Genomic DNA, 25,749 nt, shown 5'->3' with positions numbered 1-25,749 from the left:
CCGCAGCATCAGCACAGCCGGGGAGAAACTGGGGTGCAGCTGGAGCTCGTGGCTGGGCTGGGTGATATGGGAATGATAAATGGCAATGAGCAGCCTGCACAGGTGGGAAATCCAGGCGTGAGTAAGGACTGCTGAGGCTCCCATTGCCTTCCCACACTGCCCACAAACAGTGGAGAAAATACCCGAGAGTCACCTCGGCCTGTCTCCAGTGTGTTTGCAGGGAGGCGAGGTGAGGGAGCTACAGCAAACATTGTTTCCATCAACCACAACAGTGGCATCTGAGGTGGGGTTTATTTGCTTGTTGTGTTGCTGTACCTGCTTGTTTCATTGCTGTAGTGAATTTCTAGATCTTTTTTTCCTATGTCCAGTAAAACCAGATGAATTTGTCAGACTATTTTTCTTCCCAGGAGAAAGCACCCCAGTGTTCATTAGACCCATATTATGTGAAGGCAGAGCTCTCTGTGCCACACTGGTTCAGAGTATCATATAGGATTGAAATATTTGAACCACTGAGAGAGGGAAGGACGAGGAGGCCCCAGCTACAAATCTGTGTTCAAACAGGTTGTAGCTACTCTGGGTTTTATTCCACAACTGTCTGGAACTGCAGCACGCAGCAAGGTGTTCAGGTACATTGTGAGATGTGAGTACACTTTTTTCCTCTCCCCTCCCCATCTTTAATACTAATGCTTGTCCTTACTTACATAATCAGGAGCTCAGACTCATAACGCATTAATTTATTCTTCTCCATGACCAGCTCAAACCATTCATGTAGCATCTGATTTTCATCCTTTGTGCCTGAATCTGTGTAAAATAGGAGACTTCAGTGTGCTTTACCAGCTTTCTTTCCAATGCTTTTGCCAACTAAGTTCTCTTTCAGTAGTCCTCCTTGTAAGCCCACATTATTCAAATGGAGATGGTTTTGCTGTATGCAACTTCCACCAGTAATGGCTGGGTACAACAAGTCTAACATTTTTTTGTCTCTTTTTTGTTGACTGTTGTGGCTAATTGCCGTTAAAGATGCACTGGATTTTAAAACACTTTTGTCTTAAAGATTTTCCTTTCAAATAATCACATAGACTTTAATAGGCACTATTTCTGTCTCTTAGCTCTGCCTTTGATAAGAGAGTTTTCTCTGTTGAAACTGGGCTTCAGAGCTGAGCTATGTCTAAGTGGATACTCCATTAACACAATCAGCCTTCAGGATGCACATGCTGGCAAGTATCAACTTAACCTCTGCTTCCAGTGGACATCAGACACACAACCAAATCCTCTTCAAATTTCCCTTCCCTTGTCAGCTGGCCTCTAAATCTGCAGCTGCTTTGAATGACAAATCTATGATTACTGGGTGGGTTTATAACACTTTGGGCTGGGGCATCACTGGTAGACAGTCTTCCTCCCAAAGAGCTCACAGCTTGACTCTGCCTTGCTGAAGAAAATGATGGATCTCTTTCATCAAGTGAGGACCTTTACTCTCCTAAAATACCATCTGTACAAAACTCTTTGGCAAGGAAGAACCCCTGGGTGTTTTCAAATGGCAAGTCAGAGAACATACGTATTTCTTTTCCTTGCTGTCCTTTGTAACATCCTCATGACCTCACATTTTCCATTCATTTTTTTCCCAAAACAAAGCCACCCCACCTCCCTTTGTTGCAGAATTACAGCGGCAGTGATGGCACTGCCAACACACCTCCCACTTCTGTTCTGCCCATCCACTGCCTGCTGCCACAAAATGGTGATCACTTGTAGGAAGCAAGTATCTTTCACTGCTCCAGGTTGAGGCAACAATCTAAGTGACATACTGGCACCTTCAGAAGCATAAAGCCAACAGCCAGCCCATGCTCCTGCCCCAGCACATGGTATTTGCACTCCCCACCACACATGGAAGCAGGGATGGCCAGACTTAGGATGCAGCAAAAGGAGTACTGCCAGCAGGCAGGGGAACCAGTTCTTTGCTCCTCAGTCCTTACACCACAGTGCTAGATAACCAACAATAAAATCCCCACAAACCAGCCTGGCTGTTTTCTATGGATGGAAGCTTATATGATTTCTCGTATTTTAAGAGGACTGCACCTGTATTTTATGTGACTGAGAGCACTGAAACTTAACCCAAAATGTCTCAGGTTCAAGCTCCAGAGACATCAGTTACAAGAGTATCACTAAACTAGATTACCAAGGGGAGAGACAGACAGAGTCCTGGGCAGTTCAGCAGTGTTTCTGATGCCTTTCTTTCTTGTCATTTTGAAATGTGCTTTATATTTTTTGCCCCAGGTATTACCCTCTTGTCTCTACAACTTAAGCTGCCCCTCACTCTTAGGTCAGAGCCAGGATTTGACTCCACTCAAAAGCAGCAGTTTAAAGCCCATATCCTTGGGGCAGCAACGATGTCACCCAGTGAAGCCCTTTAGCCATCTTCCTGAGCCAAGAGAAATTGCTGGGTGTTTGGGATCACCAGCCCATTTGCATGCCTTCACCAGACACCATCATCCCAGGGAACCCAGGTCACCTCCTGCCAGCACCGGAGGAGTTACCTGGGCCCATGCTGGTGTGGGTGCAGTTCTGCAGTTTGTCATCAGGACTTGACCCCAACTGGAAATTACCATGAAACAGAAGGATAAAACAGCAGGAGGAGGCAGAGCAATCCCTCTTCAATTTCTGCCTGATTCCATTAAAACTTGGCAGTAATGGATGTGTTCCTGTGGGATCTTCCAGGTCAGCAAGCGGTGATAAAAAGTGTCTTCTCAGAGTGACTGCAGGAGCGGTCCTTGCTGGAACATGCCAGTTTCTTACAGATCCAGTTCAAGGATGCAGCATTAGTATTCAGAGCCTTAGGTCTTTGTATGCCACCATAAGAAGTTATCATCAAACTTTGATTTATTTTACTGTCAGTAAAAACACTGCAATCGCTGTTATGCATTAAGTGTGGCACAGACACAAAATGTTACTGTTCCATTTTTGTTGTTTCCTTGTTTAGGCAAAAATAGTCTTTCTTTTAACTTTTACTCTTTACACGCTAAAATCACTGTATCTCTAATAAAAGACTGTGTATTGTAGGTTGATTGAGGTAAGCAAAGATAACACACTTTGCAGAAGAACATTCATTTTTGCAAAATCCTCAGTGCAAGATGAAATAAAAGTAGCCCTTGTTTTGCCTCCTCCTCCATCCCACAGAACGCCCCCTAAGTGTTCTCAGGGGCATTTTTTCCCTGAGCTTTTCAAATGTTTGTTACTACCAATGTTAATTGTTATTTAAGTCTGATGGAGTGCTCGATGCCTTCCAAGGGCAGACCAAACCAAAGAAGCATTTTGCATAATGCAGTTCGACAGATCTTTCTAAAGGTTAGAGGGAAAACAGTTTGTGAGTTTGTTTTGTGTTGGCCTTTCCCTACAGCATTGCTAAAGCAAACCTTTCCTCCTGGTTTATCCAAGTCTCGTTTGACTGAGATCCATTTGAAAGTCAGACATTCTTCTAATTACATCACAGGTGTTTCTATTTTCATCACTTTGGAAGGAATTGTACAGGCTGTGGAGGAGTATTTACTGAACACTCCTCTCAAAACCTGAACCTTCTGTTCTCCAGATTGACGCTCCACTGTCCTTCCTTACAGTCACCACACAGTAAAGGGGTCTTGGCCAGTTTGCACCATTATAGGTACAGTTAAACCTCATATTCCTTACTTCTACAGGTTTACAACTGATTTCTTTTGACTATGTTGAAAATTCCAAGACACCTTGGATCTGTTTTTTATGAAATCAAAAACTAGCTACAACATGTGCAGATATTTGTTCGCCTTCCGAGGCACCGAGACATTTCTTGATGTTCTCTCTCAACGCAGGTTTTCTTCTTTACCATCATTGTTCGTGATTTGTTTAGTCAACTGAGCCATTATGCTAATTTCAGTGGAAAACGTGTTTTGAGATTTTTATTTCTGTATTTTCTTGTAGGCAGAAGCTCTCCATAAGCCTTCACAAATGTCAGTGGAAAACAAAGCAACGGTACATCAGTGATTTATTATTTGGTATTTTGAAGTGGAATAAAGGAAATAACGAGCATGAAAAATTACTCATAGGACTGATACTATTTTTCTCAGGTTTTTTGGGGTGTTTTTTGGGGGCCTTGTTTTTTTTTTTTAATGCATGAATTGTTGTCACTACAATTAGAAGATCATCAAAACCTCATTTTGCTCATCAGTCTTCATGGCAGTTGTTCCGCACCCACGCATGTTCTCTTCTAATTCAGTTGAGGAGCTAATGAATAACTCCCCCTAACAAAGGGGCCATTCATCCCAGGCTTACAGAATTATTAGAGGAGAGTTACGTAAATGTCACTGAAGACTGGTGTTTGCAGGCCTGCCTCTAAATTTGGTTATTCACAACCTTTGCAGCTCAATATTATTGCTGAACTGTGATCGTTTTCTAATTACCTTAATAATACCTATTAAATCACTTGAATTGCATAAGCGCAGACCTGCTTAAATACAACTTAACCTAATAAACACTGGTCATTCATTAAACAATAATGCTCATTATTTTTAGGAAGCTTGAACAGAATATTAAACTCACCAATTCCTGCATCATTACACATTTGTTATTACAAGCAACAAAGCACTCACATTTTGTCTGGGAAACTCACAGCTTCGTGCTTTTGCACCAGAAGAGTTATTGAGAGACAGTAACATCCTACGTTTCAGTATCTGCCCTATTTGTAACTGGCCACCTACACACAAACAATCAACAGGGAGAAAAAACCAGTACTTTCACCTTAATGAGGGCAATCCAATTACCAAGGATGGTAAGAGAATGAGAAGCATCGATCTCTTGGCAGACAGCCTTCTTTAGGAAATGCGATTGTCAAAACAGCAACAACAAGAAGTGGCTCTAGGCCATTTATCCTGGTATTCGGTGTCTATCCCAAGAGCTAGAAGATTCTTGTCCCTCTCTATTTTTGAGGTTTCCAAAAAACAACCACCTTTATACAAATCAGAAGAAAAAAGCTAACTCTCCAAATCCTCAAAGCATTTTTAGCAGACTTTCTCACGGGCAGTAAGGTGGGTGCTGTTTGATAAAGGGTTATGATTTCATTTAAGAAAAATAGATGCTAGCCTTTTAAATAAAATTTGGAATAGACTGACACGATCAATTCTAGGAAATTAGTTAATAAATATAAAAGGTTGGGCGAATGCTCTCTTGCCAAACTGATTAGTGCAGTGTCAGAATAGGGGTGAGAGCAGCTATGAAATATGGCATTAAAAAGGCCAGCATGTAGCGTTGGACTGGATTGCCTGGTTAAGACAACAACAAGATCAGGTGCCAAAATATATCTGGGTTTTCCGTGTTGTGCAACTGCCTGTCAGGAAAACACAAGGCTCAGTTTTCTAAAGTGGAGGTAAAGACATTTGCATTCAGGCTGTCAGTCCCTCCCGCACAGAACCCCCGCCCCCTCTGCAGTCCTTTACGTGCATGGTTCACACGCCCATCCCCATTTTGAGCCTGGCAGGAGCCCCAGGTGTCCTGTCCCTGTGCTTCACCCCGTGTGTGCTGGGGAGCAGTGCCAAGGCTGGGCCAGTGGCAGGATCCTACAACCCTCGGGGCTTGGGAGTGTCGGCTCAGGTGAGGGAAAACCTTGCCTCTGGCTGGGGCCAGGGTGACATCCCTGTCATCTTCTGCCCACTGGGTGAAAAGCTGTGCTGCTGGGATCTCTGTGTGTGCTTGCATGCTGCTGTTGCTATAGCATGGCCACTGGCTCTAATCATATTAATGGCATTTCACACTCCAGGAAAGTCATTAAGGACTCTGTTACTAGGCATGGGCTGCTGCTGGCTTGGTAACTGAGATACAGCTCCTGGAAACCTCACTGGTTCCCTCCACAAGATGAAATTAAGCTCAGGATGGGACTTAAAAAAAAAAAAAGGGGGAGGTGAGGGGAAAAGTAAATTCAGGTTCAATAGCATTGTAAATCATTCCAAATCTGTGATAACCAACAGAAAATTTAAAGCCTTCAATGTAAAGGTACTTCAGCTAACAAAGAGTTTGAGAAAATGCTTAAAGAATTATTTTTGTCCTGCCAGTTATTGTTCCTTTTCAGATTTTGCATCAAACTATTTCCATGACAACCATTAAAACCCTCTGCTTTGAAACAGGTTGAAAAACCACCACCAAACAAGCAAACACTGCTTTGTGTACCTGCTTCTCCTCTTAGTTCTCTCTCCAGTTCAACACCAAAAATCTCCAGAGCTCTTTGTCTTTCCTCCAGTTCTTCTAGTTGGCGCTGGACTGCCTGCAAAAATGTAATGATATAAAAGCTACAGACAGAGCTTCAAAATTCGGAGACAAAAGATGGTCTCAGTGCTTAGAGAAACAGCTTGGAAAGGTCTTGGAGGAGTCGTGGCTCTTGCCAACTCATGGAGTGTTCCAAGCACCTAAGCAATTTAAATATGCCACTAGATGTCAATCACAATTTTATGGGGGTATCACAGGTACCAAAAGAACCTCAGTTTTTTCTGAGTTTTAGCTCTCCCATTGTAAAAAAGAGATCGTAATGTTTCTCTGTCTCACAAGGCGTAAAAAGTCAATGCTTTCATATTCAGAGACATACATTCTGAGATATTACATTGATAAAGCTCATATAAATAGGGAAGGTTTACAGCTAGAAAGCTCTGCTAGCTATTTTATTGTCCATGGGATTTTTTTGGTTTTCTTTCATATTTCACAAGCTTTTGACCCAGAAAGAAAAGGGTCTAATAGCTAAGATGTGACAATTCAGTGGCACTTCAGGAAGGATTTCTACATCCATTGTCCATTCCCTTTTAAATAAGATTTTCAGAGGTGTGGTGGGGATAAAAGGCATGAAACACCTTAAAAGGTTGAAATGTCAAAGACAGATGCTCAGCAGTTCCCATTTCAGGCTGTGTTAGGGCATTCCAAGCCAAGCCCTCAGCAACAGCCTATACGAAAGATCATTCAAAAAGTTTGGACTTGATTGTCTCCACAAAGCAGTAAAATAAGAGTAGTCTGAGATCAAATTGTGCAGAAGTGCATTTACAAATCTTAAACTGTAATTGGGAATAATAACACGTCAGTAGAGTCCAGAGCTTTCCTAGCATTTTCTGAGGAGCAGGGCCTGTATAAAATGAAGTGACTTTCCATCATTAAGGAAAAATATGGTTCACTTTCATTGTTATGGCAGGGAGAGAACAAAAGCCATCACTGTATTTTTGTATCCTCCTGTAATACACAGAGGTAATCGCCGAGTTTCTTACATTCTGTGGGGTTGATGTTATTTCCCCTTTCTATCTCTTTCCCTCTTCAGTGTATTCTTATTGCCAGTCAGTATTCCCTCTTGTTCTTCATCCACAATTACAAAATTATGATGATAATTATGATGATCTCCAGGGACTGACATGGATTTGTCACTCAGAGAGATGCAGGGCCCTGCCACACGCACTTTCCTGCTCCTGGTGGTTGGGGGGATTTCAGCACAGAAGGCAGTGAGCCACAGTGAGGACTGAGGGGAGATGCAGAGCCCATTTTGGATACCCCCATCCTCACGAGTCACTCTTGGGAGACAAAGGGGACATCTGCGAGCTACATTTTCACCTGTGCTTTGTGAAGCCTCTTCAGCTCCTCTTGTTTAATCAACTGCTTTGTCTCCTTCTCCAGCTTCCTTCTCCTTCTGAGAGCCCTTTTTGCCTACAAAAGACACAGAGAGAAAGAAAAAGGCAATCAAAGCAGAAGTATGCTATTGCAGCTTTCCTCCAGCCTCCCCCAGAATCACAGAGCCGCTGAGGTTAGGTCTGCCCCGATCCCCTGCCCAAAGCAGGGTGAGCTACTGCAGGGTGCTCGGGGCAAAAGGGAAACATTCCTGCAGGAACATTTACATGCATTTGCTATGTTGGCTTGAAATCCCTACAAGCTCTTAATGCAACCATAAGTGAGTGGGAAGTGTGTCAATAAAAAGTGTCCAAATGACAAAGCTGACTGTATATAGCATCCCACTGCACATGGCCACGCACAGGCTGGGGAAAGCACCAGTTTAAGGAAACTCAACCCATTTCCATTGCTATAGCTATAAAGTAGTAAAATTTACATCACGGGACAGTACCTGAAGCCCTGTGAAACCTTGCCCAGTGCTATTTCTGTGCTGCATTACAGAGATTTTTGCTTTTCCCCAGGGCACTTGTTGCTGCTGCCAGGAGAGCAGGACAGCACATACTGCAAGGCTGGTCAGGGAATCACCTGCCATTGCTCCAGCTTGCCTTTAACCTAAGCTATCCTGATGTGCTTCAAGGCTGTGGTGTTCCCATTTTTCAGGAGACAGCATACATGAGCACCATAGGCCAGACAATTAAAAAATTAACCAGCCAGGAAGTCACTAAAATTTTTCCCACCAAGTTTTGCCAGATACCAGTGGTGGTACTGGCAAAATAGCAGCCAGAACTGGCATGAAAAGGGATGGGTAGGAGGCAGCTGAAAGAAACACACTGAGTGGGGAATGTGCATCAGAACTGAATCACTGCTAATGCCCATGTGCAACAGCTGATCCTTCTCCCCCTTTCTGGCAGCTCCCCTGGAGCTCTGCCTTCTCCCTGCCTGGTCCTGCCCTCCCTGTGACTGCCTCAACTGCTGGGGGTTGCTTTTATCCAGTTTGCTCTCATGCCTCCCTTCTTTTCTCTATTTTATTTAAACCTTATTTAATTCACCATAACATTATCATACTATAGATTGGCTTTCCTGTAACAGGAAAGATGAATGAAGAATCCTGACATCTCAGTGCATCCTGACACAGGGCCACTGGTGACAAGTGCTGCCACACATTGCTGTGTTTTGGTTCCTCTGTTTCCATTCAAAGTCCCACTTAGCTTTTGTATTTTTCAGTGTTTTTCAGTACTTTGCTTTCCTTCCTCTTCCTCCCGCCCCCAAAGGCAACAAATCAAAAGGCCACCTCATACTGTTAACTCCGCTTACTGATATTCTCCACAGGAAAGAGAGAAACACAGTTCTGATGAGCTATTCAGACAAAAAAGCTGTGTTTCCTCACGTCAGAGCTGGGTATGGAGGGTTCAGGGTGCTGTAGCCCCCGGCTCCCACTCCTGCAGTCAGCTCTTTCAGGGTACAGGGCCTGAGTGTGATTTTGTGGCTCACACACTTGTGCTGATTAGGATAAACAGAGTGTTTTCCAGGCAACCTGCCTGCAGCACTTCTCAAATGAATCTGTATTCCCCCAAAGGAAATCTGCATCTGTTTGGTCTAATTTTTTCAATAGTTTGCTTGTTGGGCTACGTATTAAGGCCACTTAAGAATGAAGCTTCAAAGTGATTTCAGTGAAACATGTCTGTTTGTCAAATTAAGATCTCCTCTGTCAGCGCTGCTGTAACCTGGGGGAATTAAAGATCCAAAGAGGTAAAAGAAATGTTGATGTTCATCTGTCTTAATGTATTTTCTCTCCGTGACATGTAACCTCCAGCGTTCCGATCCCCACTTTGAGGAATCGCTGCATGTTTTAGATCGGAATCATATGATGAATTCTAAATACAGCCCAGCTAAGGAAATACCTTTCTGTTTCCAAGTCAAGATTACCTTGTGTGTTAATGAAGGCTTGGATTCAAATTCCTCATCGGAGGATGAAGTAGAATACTCAGTAGCTTGGTTTCTGACAGATAGGTGTTCATATCCTAAAATGCAGGAACAAAATTGTCAGTGAAGCAAAGAATACTGTTCTTTAACTTAGACACTTTGCACCTGCCCTGAGTTCTAATCAGCAGCACCTAGAGCAATTTGGAAATTCAGCTGACAGCACTAATTAAATTTTTGATTCCTGTCAAAAAATGTCTGGCTATATATTTTATTTTTTTTCTAGGTACTACAAACAAATAAATTAATTCCTTGAGCACTCTGCATGTAGCACGTTGTTCTGAATGCACTCAACATTCATTAAAATGTATATCTGAAGTTAGCCATATTGCCCAAATGATTGTATAAGGCTCACTATACAGTGTAATTGAATGCACAAAGTCTGAGCCAGCTCTTAAACAAATTACCCTTATGTGGCTTGTAGCATCTGGCACCCATTTTTACTACATGACATCTGCTCAGTGTAAAATAGTTGGCGTCAGAATGTCTGGTCATATAAAAAAATCACAAATGTAATCAGAAGCAAATGGACTAAGAGAACAGGGCTTTATCACACAGCCTCATGCAACATAAATATTTCATTAATTATGTCTAAACAAACGTCACTTATTTTTCTGCTTTAGGAATATTATCACATCATTGGGCTGTTGATTAAAATGCCATAAGAAGCCAGGAAAATCCATACATCACAACAGTACACTCCATAAGGAAAACTCAAAGGCTGCCTTTGGAAGAAGCGTGCTTTCAGAATTACAAATTAAATTACATTTAATTGCAGCAATTTTATCACGCCTGTTTTTCCAGCATCTTGTTTCAACTGGGTGTAAATATTTGCATTTCTTCTTAATTTGTCTAATGCATAGCTTCATTCTCTTTGTTTCAGAAAATAAAACCGCTTTTGGAACATCTGTCTCTATGCTTCAACCTGCTACAGGGTTAATGGTTAACAGCTGGGCATCTTGGAAATGTACATTATTTAAAGCTCAGTGTTAGTTTTTCTTTGTATCTACAAGGTAACAGTTGGCTTTCTAGGTGCAAGCTGCATTCAGATTAAAATCACCTCCCCTTCTCCCAGTGTAAATGTTTCTTCTTTGCCTTGTTCTGGGTCCCACGGCTGAAGCAGGACTTTTGCCTCCAGCCCTAATTTAAACTCAGGATCCATGAAACATGTTCATCCCAGACAGTAAAGCAATAAAAGCAAATCCAAGTTAATTTAAGGCAGAAATTCTGAATATTTTTCTTTTCAGTCCTTGTGCTCAGTGAAGCTGCTAGCTCCGAGGGCTCAGAGCAGCAGACTTGGGTCCTGCCATCCTTTCTGGGATGCAGGTCCTTGAGCACGGAGGTGCAGTAGCGCTCCAGGTGGGTCTCCAGCCTCACAGGGGCCTCTGCTCCAGACCTGCCCAAGCTGCCAGCCCACACCTCCCTGCCTTGCAGTGCTTGGAGAAGGGACACAGCTCCTGCTCGGACCTGCCAAGGGCTGGTGGCTCACGAGTGCTGCAGCCACACCACTGCCACACGCTGCCCATGCTCTGCACAGGACTGCTGCACTCCACCTCTGTCCCCGGCAGGGACAGTCAGACACAGCCCTCCCCAGGTGTGGGGGCATCAGCCACTCCTTCTTTAATGAGGAAACTCACCCACCTTGCTTCTCCCTGTGCAACCAAAAGTTTGCAGTAACTACCCTGCGGTCTTGCCACTGGAGAAATCAAATTCCACAATATGCAAAGGGCAAACCTTGCAGCCCAGCAGGGCTGGAAACACAAGCAATTACACACTCCCTTTCTTCTCTCAGCTGTGCTGGGAATAAGTGACCGCTTCCCCTGTCCGCCCCTTTGGGGGATATCAATAATTTAGGAGGCGTTACAAGGTCTGGAGGAGAAGCAGCCTGCTCCAACACAAGGGCACCTGCTTCCTCCCTTGGGCGTGTGCCTCGGGAACTCTCTGCCTTTCTGGAACAGAGAGAGGGTCAGTGACCTCCCCAAAGGCTTCCAAGGGCCGTCTCATGAGCACAAGGAATCTGATGCCTGTGTACAGAATAGATTCACAGCATTCCCAGTCCTCCCAATGCCTCGCTGCTGTGGAGAGCCAGGTATTTGCGCCTTGCTCTGCAGAGAAAAGCCATTCAGATTGCTCCAAAACACCTCGCCCTTTCAAGGGACCCCAATATCCAAATCCTGTTTTCTTCGGCTGCTTCTTTGTGAGAGAGACCAGAAATATGCTCTAAAGTGTACCCCAGATGCAAATTTCAACCTCAAGGCAACAAAACCAAGACAAACAAACAACAAAAAGCCCCAAACCAAAACCCAAAAAACCCCTCAAACTAAACAGGGTGGGATAGGCAGAACTTAGCCAACAGCTGTGAGAATTTTGACAAAACAAACATAAAAACATTCAAACTTAGGGACTTTTACTGAGTCATTAAAATCTGAAACTTAGAACTGCAATACTAAAGTTAGATGATAATAATTTGCCTCCAAATATGCCAAGCCTTAAAGCTCAACCTGCTACAGAACTGATCTCAAAAAAGCAGGTTCTTTTCCAAATATTAACTCAAGTCTTCTAACCTTGGATTTTCACTTTCCAGGCATCTCATTCCTTCAGCCTGGGAGTTATTTATTATGTATTTCTTATTTCCTAAGTACTCTAGCATCTCCTAATTTCCCAATTAGCATATGTTATACTAGAGCTTTCCCTCCCCATGTAACAAGGCCTCAGATGAAAGTGCAATGCTTTTGAGAACCTCATCTTTAACATGAACATCCAAGGTATTCATTTTCCCAGGAAACCTGAGGTCCTCTGAAAAACGAGGGAGGTGTCACATGAAGAAGCTTATAAGGTGATCCCTTGTGTTAGATGTGGGAGCACTACTGATTGTCCTGGAGGTTTCTAGGGGAAACGACCACTGGTGTCAATCTGCCTGTCACAGCTCACTTCCCTTTCTTTCCTCGGGTGTTTTTGTGTCATGGTAGTGACTGCAGCCTAAATACACACGATGTTTTGGAGCAGGAACTGTTTTGATAACATAATGCTATATTAATCTGTTGGCTTCCTCTGTAACTGTCCAAGACTGCATATTTTTATAAAGTCATGGGAGTTAATCATGACCACTGTAAGAACTTCAGTGTTTTACAAAAGAGAGAGATAAAGTTACACATATCTCCAGGGGGACTGGTGTCCAAAACCAGATGGAAGCTGGCATGAGGTAGGAAATGAAAAGAATGTCCAGTAGAAATTCAGTAGAATGACCACTAGAAGGAGAGGACTTGGCTATTTGGCTTCACATCTTTGCTTCTCCACAGATTTCTCCTGTGGTCTTATGCATGCAATTAATCTTCTAGTGCCTCAGTTGCCCTTCTAAAATACAAAATCAGTGCAAGAGTAGTGTCCTCACTGAGCAGAACACTGCCAACACACAGACTTTCCATGGCACAACGATGCAGCACTGGGAACCTGAAACATTTGTAGGCAATCCCTTCTCAGTCTAGGGGTGCACAAAATCAGCAAAGTGAGTTCATAGCACATTAAATTTTCTCATCAGCTGAATTGGTTATCCTGCTTAAAGTATCAGTAATTAAAATGGCACTTCGGCATTTTTTTGAATTTCAAAAGGGCAAGTAGGATTAGGGGGGAACAGTTAGCCATGTAATTGAACAATTTTATTGATCAATTTTTTTTTAGTGAGGGAGTTTACTGCAGGTTGGAACACAAAGGAAGCATCAAAGGACAAAAGCCTTCAAGATATTTGTGCAGTAAATCAAAAATCTAGAACAGCACTTAGGAACCCCAGTGTGGTTATTTGTGGACAGCTGTATATTCTACAGGCAGGCTTTGGATTTATTTTTTTTAAAACCAGTCTCTCCCTGAAAAGTGTGCATGAACCCCCCTTAACTCAGTAAGCTTTGTCTTTGTCCCACACAAGTTGTCTGTTGGATCTCTGCACAGCCCCAAATTTCCAAGTGGCTCTGAGGACGAACTCTTATGAAACAGAGGGAAAGTGTTAGGCAGAAAGCCTTAAAATTAGGTCTGGATATCAGAAACTAGAATGACCCATATGGGAGGTGCAACTGCAGGTGTTAAGTTTGCAACAGGCAATCTGCTGCTAAGATGCTTCATTTTTCTGAAGATTGCTTCTTCCTGCTGAGCTTCAGCTGGGGGCTGAGCACGTGGCAGGAAAGGACAGGAAGACAGAACATATTAGATATCAGAAGTGGTTTCCAAATATTTGCCTACTCCCCAGGGGATTTCTCTGCCATGAGCTAGCCCAGGCTCATCTCAAGCCCATGGACTTTCATCACCCAGCTCATCCTCTGGATCCACAAGCCACTGAGGGAGAAAACAGCAGTGTGATGTAATACCAACCATACCTGCACAGAACAAGTTTGGCCCCAAACAGGATAGGAAAGCCCTACTGCAAGGAGCCAAGAGGAGTATTAGAAGGAGTCTCATTAAATTGGCTTCTGCAAGGTGCTGGGAGTAATTGTTTTTTTCATTAAAGAAATTTTCTGAAAGTTGTGGTAAATTTCAAGAGAGGAAAATAATAACAAGAAATGTGGGCTAGAGCTTGTCATCACTTCATGACTGAAGTTTGCCAAGCCTGGGCCTCTGACAAGGGCCTGTATGAGACACAAATGCCATTTTTGAGAGCCAAGAAGGACTCAGCTCTTTACCAGTTTGATTTACTCAAATATGAATGTTTTAAAAACTTCTGAGAGCTACAATGTTGAAACACTGAAGATAACAGACTACTGGGCAAATGGCTAGATTAGAGCTTCATTTTCCTTTTTTTCCTAAACAGACTTTGCATTTCCTATATTTAATAAGTGTAATAATTTAATAATTACTCTTCTGGCTTGCACAGCAGAGGAATGCAACATGTTACACCTGCATGTTTTTCCAAAATATTCTCAACATCAATAAGGCATAGCATTATTCAAACCTTACAAGAATTTTTTTCCATATTAGTTGGAGCACAACATACCAATTATTGTAATGCATTTAGTTAAGAGCAAGTCAGGTTGGCTCAGCTGATGGGCAGTGATGAGGCATAGACTCTGAAAAGGCCTCCCATTTAAGATCACAGGGAGAAGTGTGAACTAGCAACTCTCTGTGGCTTCAGTGCAGTCCTTAGCATCTTCTGGCTCAGTGGGAATGCCTGGTTTTGTGAGTTGTTAGATAAAGGATGCTCCAAGAATCCAACCCGAAAATTCAGGAGCGACAGCAGGAGTTGTTCTATCAGTTTTAATGAGCTCCAGATCAAGTGGCTTACACACTCTATCTTCCCCACAGTGTGTGGCAGTTCTGAAGCAGAAGGGCTGCAAAAGGATCTGGCAGCTCACTAGGAACATTACAGTGACTTTACGTTCTGCATACAGATTTTATTGCTGCTGTACAGCAGCAATTTTGGGGTTACAGTTTGGGCTGCAGTTTAATAAGGTAAGAAACAAACAGGTATGTTGACAAAACTCAGCAGTTATTTAGTTATATATGAGAATTTTGCAGTGGAAAGATGGATCACAGAGAAAGACAGGTGGGTGCAGCCCTCATGCCTCATGTTTCATACCTGAATCTGTGCTGCACTTAATTCTTTCTGAGCCTATGCTCAGATTACTCAGATTGCTCTTGGTCTGACATCAATATTTCTTGGACTTGTCTGCAATTGTAATAACAACCTTGCTCTTGCAAGCAAACTTGAAAATTGATGCCTTTTAATCACTGCCCAGATAGACTCACAAATAGGTCAGAGGAGGTCAATAAGTTGCTCTCTCCTCTCAAATTAAAGGGGATATTAATGACACTGCAAAGCTCCCAAAAGTATGTCCACAGTTCAGTCACTCTGACAGCAGAGCTGAGGAGACACCTGCTGAGAAAGCACAAACAGAGCAAAGCTTCTTGCTGTTGCAACCACAGTGCTTCAGTCTCTGGTTCCTCACAGGAAGAAAAACAAATGTACCCTGCACGGCAGAAACTGGAGGTTTTGGTGCTCATCCTTCTGCTTGCCTGCTGTAGTCCTCTTTCCACCACTCAGTGTCACCACAGAAGCTGCTCTGCCCAGCATCCCTTGCTGGGATGCCTTGCTACCCTTTCCACCTCTTGAGTAGAATTCCCTGATCCAAATGTGTCTGAACAGCAGAGAGCAGCAAACCAAACTTGGGTCCAGTGAGCTGCATTCTGCTTGCAAATCCACTCTGCTTCTTTAAATCTGTAGCAACTCCTAAACTCTAGCCAAAAAATGTATTTATTAAGTGTCCTTAAGTAGAAAGTACCTAGAAATCAAATATAATGCACAATAGATATGTGCTTGCATGATCACGCACAGGTCTTCTGAAGGTTAAGTGCAATTACACAATAATAATAGTAATAATAATAATCATAACAGTAATAACAACAAAGTAATTCCACTCAGGTCCTCACCTGTGAAAGGATAACACAGCCTTTCTGGAGAATGGTCCTTCATGACAGGCAGAGATGACACCAAGGAATTCCGTTCCCTTTCAAGAGCTTTACTTCTCACTCTGTGGAAGAGTGACCCTTTTTGTGCAGAGTCATCCAGACTGTCCTTGAAGGAGTTCTTGGGCTCTGGAGATGAAAGAAGTGTGGACTTTTCCTTACAGATACACATCTCATCCATGGGAGCCCCTAGAGGACGGTCTTCAAAGGTAAACCTTTCTAGGAGTCCTGGGACTTCCTCCATCCTAGTGCAAACTGATTTCTGAGGTATATGGGTTGTCTTGGAAGGTCTGCAGGGTGTGAAGGATACCTCTTCCCTGTAATCCCTTAGAGATATCTCTTCAGAGCCGAAAGAAGAATGAGATGGATTTGAGAAAGGGCTCCCATCTCCTGAATATTTTCCTGCCCACTCCCTTACTTTAGGATCCTGTGACTGAGTGTTGTTGTTGTTCCTGTTCCTTTGGCTTAGGGAATACCCAGGAGTGCTGGGGAAGCTGAAGAAAACTTGTTCTGAAGAGGCTTTGACTTTGCTCTCTGAGTCCTGCTTTAGTCCTTCTGGAGTCAAGGTTAGAGGCTCCCAAATGGATCTTTCGATAGCATTGGCTATGAGCCTCAGTGGGGATTTTGGCTGGCCAGCTGCATGCTCCCTGGAAACCACATCTGGAATCCTCAGAGCATCCTTTGTGTCGGCTGACAAAGTTGGTGGAGCACCATCTGCAGATAAGAGAAGCCCAGGACAACGGGATTGTTTGAACACTTCTTTTGTCCAGCCAGCATCCTTCTTCTCCAGGGTCCACGGGGCTCTGTTGTTTCCGTACCCTGGACTGCTCCCACCCAAGTCTGTCCTGTTTGAGCCATACAAGGGTTGCTGTTGACTACAAAGCCCCAGCCTCTTTTTTGCCTCCTTTAACTCTTGCTCAAGCTTTTCTTCTGGGTGCCTGGTATTTTTGCAGTTTTTCTCTTTCAAATCCAGAGATGACAGCACTTTTGTCTTCCTGTTAAAATCCTCTGGTTCAGAGGTAGATTTCTGTGGTTTTTCCATCCAGTCCCAGGCTGAGTGTGTCCCAATGTCACTATCTGTGTCTTCAGGCTCATAAAAATCAGCAGCTGGTGTCCCATTCCCAAGAGGGGTCCATGGAGAACCTGTGGTGCTGCCCTGGAAAGGACAGTGGGGAACAGAGTGATGTGTGTCTTCAGGCATCATCTCCCTGGCTGCTTCTTTTCTTTGAAATACTGGGCTGCAGGGTTTGGAATGTCCTCTTGTAATTTCTGGTGGCTTCTTGCAAGAAACCAACTGTGAAGTGCATGAAAAAAAATTACTATTTTAGGGATATAAAAATACTGCTTTGTGTAGCTTCTATTTCATAAAATACTTTAATCCATTTTAATCTTAATAGTAATGAACATAATATTTAATTTGTACACAAATACATATGTAAATGATAATGTAAGAAAAGCTTTTCCCCCTAAAGGGCTAATATTTCTCTAGGAGTGGAAATCTAATACTACTGGAAATTTTAATAGTCTAAAAATAATGTTATCCATGCAAAGAATCTGTCATATCTTTATGAATTACCTTTAATATTTTCCTTAGAAAGAAACAGTCCTATCCCCAGGAAAACAGACAAGAGCAGATCTGCTCTATTCTCCTGTGTGTGTTCCAGTTGCATCACCTTAAGAGTTTTGAGCAAGCACAAGAGACCATTATCCATCCTCTCCAAATGCTTTTATAATATTGCATGTTTATGTAGCACAGGTAGGAATGAAAGAAGTGACCCAGAGAAGATTATAAAATGCAAGATGGTAGTTTTGAACAATTCAATTAGTTCCCTCTCATGATTATTTTTCCTTTGGTAAAGGTTTAAATTCATTACTCCAGCCACCAAAATCTTCTGCTGAAGATAGTAACAGGGATAAGTACCCATTTTATGTAGCCAGCAGACAAAACTAGAGTTCTTCATTCCGTCTTAAAAAGGAGGCATTTTATCATCAGTGCTGTGTGATAATGGATGGTGTGAAGATTGAATTCCTGCTTCCATTTATGTGCCAGATACCCAAATTCACATGGGTGAAGCCATTAATCTGACTTTTCATTTCCCAGAAGCATCCGAAGTAAGGCAATAATGATTCCACTCCGTTTCACGCTTCTGTTTGATGACTAAAATTATTATTGGCCAGGACCTCAGATAGCAAAATGTAAGAAACACAATAAACAAATAAACACCCTCTTATTCCTCGCTTTTTAGAGTAAGAAAAAGGCCACTAAGCAGTGCTTGTAGAGCAGGAGCTGATGGAGTCCCCTCTCCTCATGCACAGCATGGCCAGGGAGCATTGTGCAGCTCTGCTCTCCTGGGACATTCCTTTCCTGGCCCCATTGTCCTGCACCGGATTTCAGCCACCACTGTGGATGTGGAAGAGCTGATTTTTTCCTAGCACAGGCCCTGAGGTCAAGCAATTCTAGCTATGTTTAACCCAAGGGTGAGGACAACTGTCCAGGGCATGGAGGATGTGGGCTGGTCCCTGCTCCACCTGGCTCCGGGAGCCCGGGAACGTGCTGCCCTTTGCTCGGGATGGTCAGTCATGACACCTCCTGCTGCAGTGCTGCGCTGATGGCAGGCCCACCCTTCCTCATCCTTAAAAAAACCCCAACATTAAAAAAACCCAGAAAACACCATGGAAATCCTAGGTCCTGAAGGACACAGAAGATGCTCCTGAGCAGTGGGAGATGTGAAGCCCTTTTCCATTCTGTGATTTTGTGACTGGTGCAACAGATTAGTGGCTAACTCCTCGTGTGATCAAGGCCTGAGTCTCTCAGCTGCTTGATTTGGGAATGATTACATCAAATCCAAGTCTCTTCCCTACTTGCAGCACAAGTATAACGCCAACCTCAGTGGTTACTGTGAGGACCAAAACTATCTAAGGGAGCAGAGACAGCCTGCTGAGAGCAGACATGCCCTATCAGCAGCTACAATCATTCTGCCCTGCACAGTTCTCCTTCCTACCTGTGTTTGGGAGTGCTCCTCTTCAGCACCACTCTGACAGCTGGCTGAGCTCTCCTTCCAGCGGAGCCCAGGTTTCTTGCTCGACAGTAGAGGAAAGCCTGCAAGAGACACAACTTTTACCCTCACATTGGTATTGACTTTGTCTTAAGTGAAGTCTGCAATTAAAGAACAAGAGTAGAAGATTAAACAGCCGCCTGGATAGAGTTAAACCTGAAGAACTAACCTACAACATGGAAGTTTATGGCCTCGCTCACATGTGTGTGTGCATGCTGTGCCAAACACATGTGGATATTTTCAGCAGTGGACCTGAACTGCTTCCACTTTTTGGCTGGATGTAGTGAAGCAGCTTTTGAGTTCCAGGAAACTTTCTGGAAAACCAACCCTCTTTAGAGGGCCTTTGGGCCTCAGAAGCACAGGCAGTCAAAACAACCTGTGACTTTTGAACTTTGGGTAATTCCAAGAAATGAAGGAAATGGATGACTTCTGAAAGGGCTGTCCATCAGAATGGGAAAAAAAATGAGAAATGCATCCACCTGCAGGCAGTAAGGACAGAAAAAATGCCGCAGTCTCCCAAGCAGGGACAACAGGCAGCATGATGGGGGCTCCCCTAGGACAGGCAAGGTAAATAATTGCTAAAGGAGGCAACTTGCACCTGAAGGAAGTCAGGAGAACTTTCCAATATTTGTGCCTGTGGGAATTTTGCATAATAAATAATCTTTGGACAAACAAAAGTATCCCTGATCCAAGATATTATCATGTCTAGCTATAACATGACAAGTATATTTATAGCTCAATTATTAACTCCCAAACCCAAGCATTAGTTCTGAAATCCATGCAGGTTCCCAAAGCAAACTTTGGGTCTTCTACATAGGGATTAAAAGCTGCGTAAGGACAAAAGCAACACTCCAGAGAGAGAGAGGACAGCTCCTGCATGTGGGCTTCAACAAAGGCAAGCCAGGCAGGGAGGCCGAGTTTCCTTTCCTCTCAGTGTCTCACCTCTTCATACCCAATCTTGATGCAACTTGTCATGTTGGATCAAGACTAGAGGGACACACTCTGCTGGAGCCTGTTAAGGAACTCCTGCAGGGATGGCAAGCAGGGGCTGACCTTTATATCCTGTAACTGAGTTACAGGAAAACATGGCAATCCACAGTTAGGATAAAAAAGCCACCACCACCACTTGCATAAATGAGCCAGGTGGGTTCAGCCTGATCCACTAAGGCCCTGAGCCTCCTGACACGAGCAAATGTCATGGTTCAGGACACCGAGGGGAAATGCAAGTGCTGCAGCAGCAACAGCCAGAACACTGATGAGGGCATAAAACCCCCAGCCCAGGAGTCTGCTTGTGCCCATGGGGAGAACTGCTTCCCACCCCAGCTCTCGTGGGCGTGCTCACAAGAACAGGGCCTGCGCATGGGAGAACATTGCTCCACACAAAGCCATAGCCCACCATCTGTCACAGGGAAAACAGTTTCATTCCCACCAAGATGCTGAACCTGTATTTTCAGCTTTGCTTTCAAAACAGGATTTTAGAAAAAAAAAAAAAGTTCCCTAGGGTACTATCATGATCTGCTTGGCCCAAATTCCCAAGATAAATTAAGAGCACGGCGTTCCCTGTGGCCGTGCGATGGGGATTAAAGGTTTTGAAAGGTAATATCCTGCTCTGAGCCTCGCAGCCAATACAGCCGTGACACTGATTTCCTCTCCTTGGCTGCCTACCCCGTGCTGTTTATGAAACATATGTGTTTGGGGAAATATGTCTGAAAAGGAGACAGATTTTTTTTCATGTGACTGATGATCATATGAATTCCTGTAATCAAATTGGATTAAATATAGAAACTATGACTTACAGTCTTCCTCCAGAGAGTAAAAAAAGCCTTTATTCTGCTCCCAGTGTGTGCTGACTGTGCTTTACACCTCATTTTGACAGCATACTGGAGGTTCAGGCAGACTCACGCAGCACATTGCTCCCCTCACAAAGGCTTTTAGCTCCCTCTAGAGCCCTTGAGGCACATGGAAGATTTTAACACCATGATGGGAAAATTAATTGGCAAACCATTAAGTGATGCCCTTGCTGAGAGCAAGCTGAAAATCAGTCAAAATTAAGAGTGACACCCCGTCCAGTCTTCTCTGCTTTCCTTTCTCACAGTCTGTCTTACGCCGCGCTCAAACCTGGATCAAGCATCATTATTGATTGATCTTTTAAAAACTGAGATCAATTAAGGCAAGACTTTAAATCCAAGCCTTTGGTGGAGCCAAACTCTGATGTCTATGCCAATTCCCCCATGCTTTACAGTTCTCAAGAGGCAGAGCCAAGGCTGACACAGATGCCATGAGACTTTGAGGACAGCCTGTTCCACCTTCTCATCCTCGGCATGGGGGAGCCTTCCCCTGGGTGAGACACCCCATGCAGCCTCTCAGAGCATGGCAAAGCCTCATGGCTCAGATGTGCAGGGAATCCCAGGGAATGCAGCCCTGTCCTGCCTGTCTGCCTGCCACAGCTGCCTCTCCAGGGACAGACCCTCACAGGGGAGGAAGCTGAGCTTGGTGGGGGCCTCCTCTCAGGACCATGAAACAGCCCTGTGCATACTCTACTGAGATTTACTGAGTTATTCCAGATGTGAGGCACTGGAGGCCTCCCAGAGACTGTGGGTGGGTAGCGACAGTGCTCATGTGCACCTGACTTGAAGGCAAGGCTGATGCCAGGAAGAGGAAATGCATCTTATCTCATTGTTTGAGATATAAAAATTCATCCCACAGTGGGTACTTGCAAATAACCTCAAAGCTTTCTTCAGGCATTCAAAGCAAGCAAGCCGAAAAGCCTCTGCTTGAGCACTGGTCCCATAATGGGCACAGGGATCCTACTTGTTTCAGAAGCAGAGCCATAACTTCTCTGAAAGCAACTGGGACCCTAAACAGCAGCAGAAATCCCCCTCGTTGCAGAGGGCAGCTTAGGGCAGGGCTAAAGAGCAGCTGTCACCAGCATTCCCCAAAACCCGCTGTCTCCATGCTCAGAAACCATGGCACTCGGTCACATGCGCAGATCCCGCCCTCCTGCTGCTGCACATCCATGTTCTACACTCCAGCCTGCCAACACCCCAGTCTCCCAGGTACAACTGCACTTCTGGCAGAGCTTTGAGGGGCTCTGGGATGCTGGTAAGCTCACCCAGCCCCATACTGGTGAGGCCAATCCCAGCAGGAACCTGCCAGTCCCTAGGGGCTGGGAGGAAAGCACATGCACTTGCTGAGGACTGTGCCAAGGCAGGAGGGCAACACAGCCCCAAGCAGCAGGGGTGAAACCGAGGGTGGCTGTCTTGTTTGGGGACTCCAGCCCAGGAGAAAGGTTACCTGGATGCAGCCTCAGCTGGGAGGGGTGACCAGAAGTGAACAGAGCACAGATCCAACCTCTGTCAAAATCACTGCCCTCCTGTGTGATTCCCACAGGTCAGCCCAAACCAAGGGAAACTGCTAGAGGACAAGGATCACTAACACTTTCACCAGCTCATCTCTTGGGATTGGCTTTCTCCCTTTCACCAGCCCAGAAATATCACCTGGGGGTTTTTTTGCAACAGAAAAGAGGTGACAGAGCACCTGTGGAAGTGTGTCAACAGGCACCTCCAGGAGCATTTCTAATGAGTGACACCAGGTTAGAGCCAGCGTCCCACCTGATCAAAAGCAATCAGTGCAGGCAGGGCTAGAGACAAAATATGCAGCTCTGGGATAGGAGTGAGTGTTCTCATCTGGAGAATTAAAGTGGACACCACTTGCTGATGGGTATAGTTACACAGAGAACTGTGCATAGTCACACAGAAAGGGAATTTTTCTTTTGAGGGTAAGAAAATGGAAAAGAAACATTTGGTGTGTTTTAGATATCTGTTTTCTCAACTAGTGACACCAAAATATAAAAATCCTAAAGGAAAGGAGGGGAAACAGAAAACTAAAAAGGCAGGAAAACAGAATGAATAGAAAATACAATCACTTCTCAGGCTCTACTCACTCGTTTGGATTTTTCTCCTCCAATTCTGATACTTATTTAATGCCGTGGACTGAAAACTGTTGGCTCTCTGGAGTGCTGAGCAGAAACAGAAGGGACACAGGGTCAAGCTAATGCAGCAAAAGCCAGAGGGCAGAAATGGAGCTGGGGAGAAAAGAAAAGTGGAGGAACAGAACCCCAAATCCCCGGCGGCGGGGGGTCAGCTTTCCAAGCAGCCTCCAGCCGGGAGAGGGCAGCGCGCACCCGCCGCGGGATACCGGGAGCAGCTCCCAGCGCGGAGCTCAGCGACCCTCGCACTTATCCCAAACCCACTCGGGGCTGGGGGCAGGAAAACGACCTCAGCAGCCAGGGATGGGGGACAGCGTGAAACTGGGGAAGAAAGAGGATAAAATTCTTTAGTGGCTACATGGAGTCACATGCTGCTGGGCACATTTTGGGGTCCGCTGCTGTCCTTTGGCCTTAAACAAGGACTCCATTATTCAAGAGTTGATTTAAATTGCTGTATGAAATTCCCTCTTTTCTGCTTGGATTAAAAATGCATATATGGCTGCGGGGGTAGTGGGAGATGGGAAGAAACGAGTGCTGGTGGCCTTTTATTTTCTGCAGAACCATTTCTTTGGCTGTTTTTAGCACATCTTTTAGTTCTGACCAGCTCCAGACAAGAGTTTCCATTTGAAGGCAGATTGTTCCCATACCTCTCCCCACCTCCCTACTAGCTATATCCTTTCCTCCCTCTGCTTTCACTGGATACAAAAACCTTAAGCAGCTACTTGCAGAAACATAAATTTTCCCAAGCAGAGCTCTCTAGTGATTCCCAGCATCACCCTTGCCTAGGCAGTGCTGCAGATACTGCATTGACTAATAACATCCTAACATTTTACCAGTGGGAAAACATTCACCCCACCCCTGCAAGCCAAGCACGAGGCACAACTCCTCCAGGTTATCCTGCACCACGGAAATGGTGCTTCAGTTACAGCACCAAAAAGGCAGAAACCCCCCCAAAAGACAGCATTAACAGGCACAACCTGGCCACACTGCAGGGAAAAGCCTCCACTTTGAAACATCTCCCCCAGACCTGCCTGTCTCAGGAGAGGCTGCTGGAGCACCCCCAGGTCAGGATACTGCTTACCATCAGCCACTTTGGATGTTTTGGAGGTTTCCTCTGGCACCACAGGGCTCCTGATGAGCTGTGCCCACCTCTGGATGGGGCTGGAGCAGGCGGGGGGTTCCAGCAGCGAGGTCTGTCCTTCGCTCACCTCAGAGTTCGAGGAGTCACCGTTGAAATCAGACTCCAGCTCAGAGCTACAGGGGAAAAGGGCAAGATGGAAGTGGGACATTTCAGGGGGTGCAACAAGCACTGGCATCAGCACTGACAGCAGTGTGGGTGTTTCAGAGGAAGAGGTGTTTGGCACCCAGAGCTGATGTCCTCATTTTCCTGCTTTCATCACTGTTATTACAGGACTGTAATTTGCTGTAGGCACTCCACAGCTGAGCTACCCCCATTCCCATCAGACTCTGGATTCACACCCAGAGCCACTACGTTCAGCACCTGGAATCAAAGTGCTGCTGAGAGGGACTTGGGGTGAAAGCCCTCACTGCTTGGTTAGCAAGGCCAGGCCCTTCTGCCTCCAAGGCTGTACAGCAGGATGAAGTAAGGGAAACAGCATTTGCAACGCTGTAATTGGCCTGGAAACAAGGCACGAGGGGCAAAACTCTATACTTTCCACATTTTTCCTGCAGGTTTTTGAAAATAAGAGGAGAAAGGAGTCCGGAGGAGAGGCATGAGGAGAGCCATGGGCCCAGCAAGCAAGGCAGAGTCCAGAAGGTGGAGAAAATTGTAAGCATTAGTCTAGAGAGGGAGGATTGAGTGAAGCTACCTAAGCAGCCTTCAAATGTGCAAAAGGTGTCTGCAGGGATCAAGGAAACAAACTCTCCTCTTTTGCAGGAGCCACTGGGCCAGCCCATGTAACACTGAGCAGCACAGGGAGGCACCTGAGCTGATCACAGAGGCAGATTGTGGCATCCCCTTGTGTAAATGTAATTAAAAATACACCACACAAACACACGTGTGGATGACATGCACATCATGACCTTGCCTCGGGGCAGAGCAACTGTTTGAGGTGATTATTAGCCCTTTTTCTAATAATCAGGCCATTTCTTTCATCTCTGAAGTCCAGACTATGGGGAACAGACACCGTCAGCCCTTCTGATGTGACCACATTCCCACTGCCATGCATGAGTGCAGCAGGATCCCACTCAGCCTCTTTTAAATGCAAACAATACTGCCAACCTAATTCTTAGATTTACTGTGATGATTAATAGCTGTGCCTCAAAAAACGAGGAGCTCACAGCACGAGTAGTCCTGTTGGCGTGGCAGGAGAACGCTGCTTCGTGTTTATACAGCAGAAAGCAAAGTTTTGTTGGGACAGCCCAGGGCATAGCCCAGGAGGAAGAAGAGGTAAAGGGAGGCTGCAGACCCTATAAAGCCATGCATTTGGGTAGTACCCACCAGTCCTGTGTCCCAGCTTCACCCAGAACAAACCAGCAGTTATGGGAGGCCAGGGCAGGCAAGACAGCAGGGAAGGGAGCACCTCTCCAGGTGTGCTGCTCTCTTGGCAGGCTGCATCAGAGTGGCCATCCATTTCATGCTAAAACATGCTTTTTAAGCTGACTTTCAAG

General features: G+C 44.8%; 1 protein-coding gene across 5 annotated transcripts in view; it reads right to left on the bottom strand.

Annotated features, from left to right (window-relative positions):
- MICAL2 (microtubule associated monooxygenase, calponin and LIM domain containing 2) overlaps nt 1-25,749 on the bottom strand; it is a 116,701-nt gene that overhangs the window by 2,743 nt on the left and 88,209 nt on the right. For all 5 annotated transcript variants that reach the window (XM_042035481.1, XM_042035483.1, XM_042035484.1 and 2 more), the window contains 8 exons: nt 24,200-24,372; nt 23,074-23,148; nt 19,077-19,174; nt 16,039-17,368; nt 9,574-9,668; nt 7,594-7,686; nt 6,181-6,274; nt 702-801 (listed from right to left, as the gene is read on the bottom strand). In XM_042035481.1, the coding sequence (XP_041891415.1) occupies nt 702-801; nt 6,181-6,274; nt 7,594-7,686; nt 9,574-9,668; nt 16,039-17,368; nt 19,077-19,174; nt 23,074-23,148; nt 24,200-24,372 (2,058 nt within the window). The remainder of the gene's footprint in view (nt 1-701; nt 802-6,180; nt 6,275-7,593; nt 7,687-9,573; nt 9,669-16,038; nt 17,369-19,076; nt 19,175-23,073; nt 23,149-24,199; nt 24,373-25,749) is intronic.

Source organism: Corvus kubaryi, unplaced genomic scaffold (genome assembly GCF_017639235.1).
Source record: "Corvus kubaryi isolate FWS band 111438036 unplaced genomic scaffold, C.kubaryi_AGA036_p1.0 37384, whole genome shotgun sequence".
NCBI lineage: Eukaryota > Metazoa > Chordata > Aves > Passeriformes > Corvidae > Corvus > Corvus kubaryi.
This window is presented reverse-complemented; position numbering and strand designations above follow the sequence as displayed.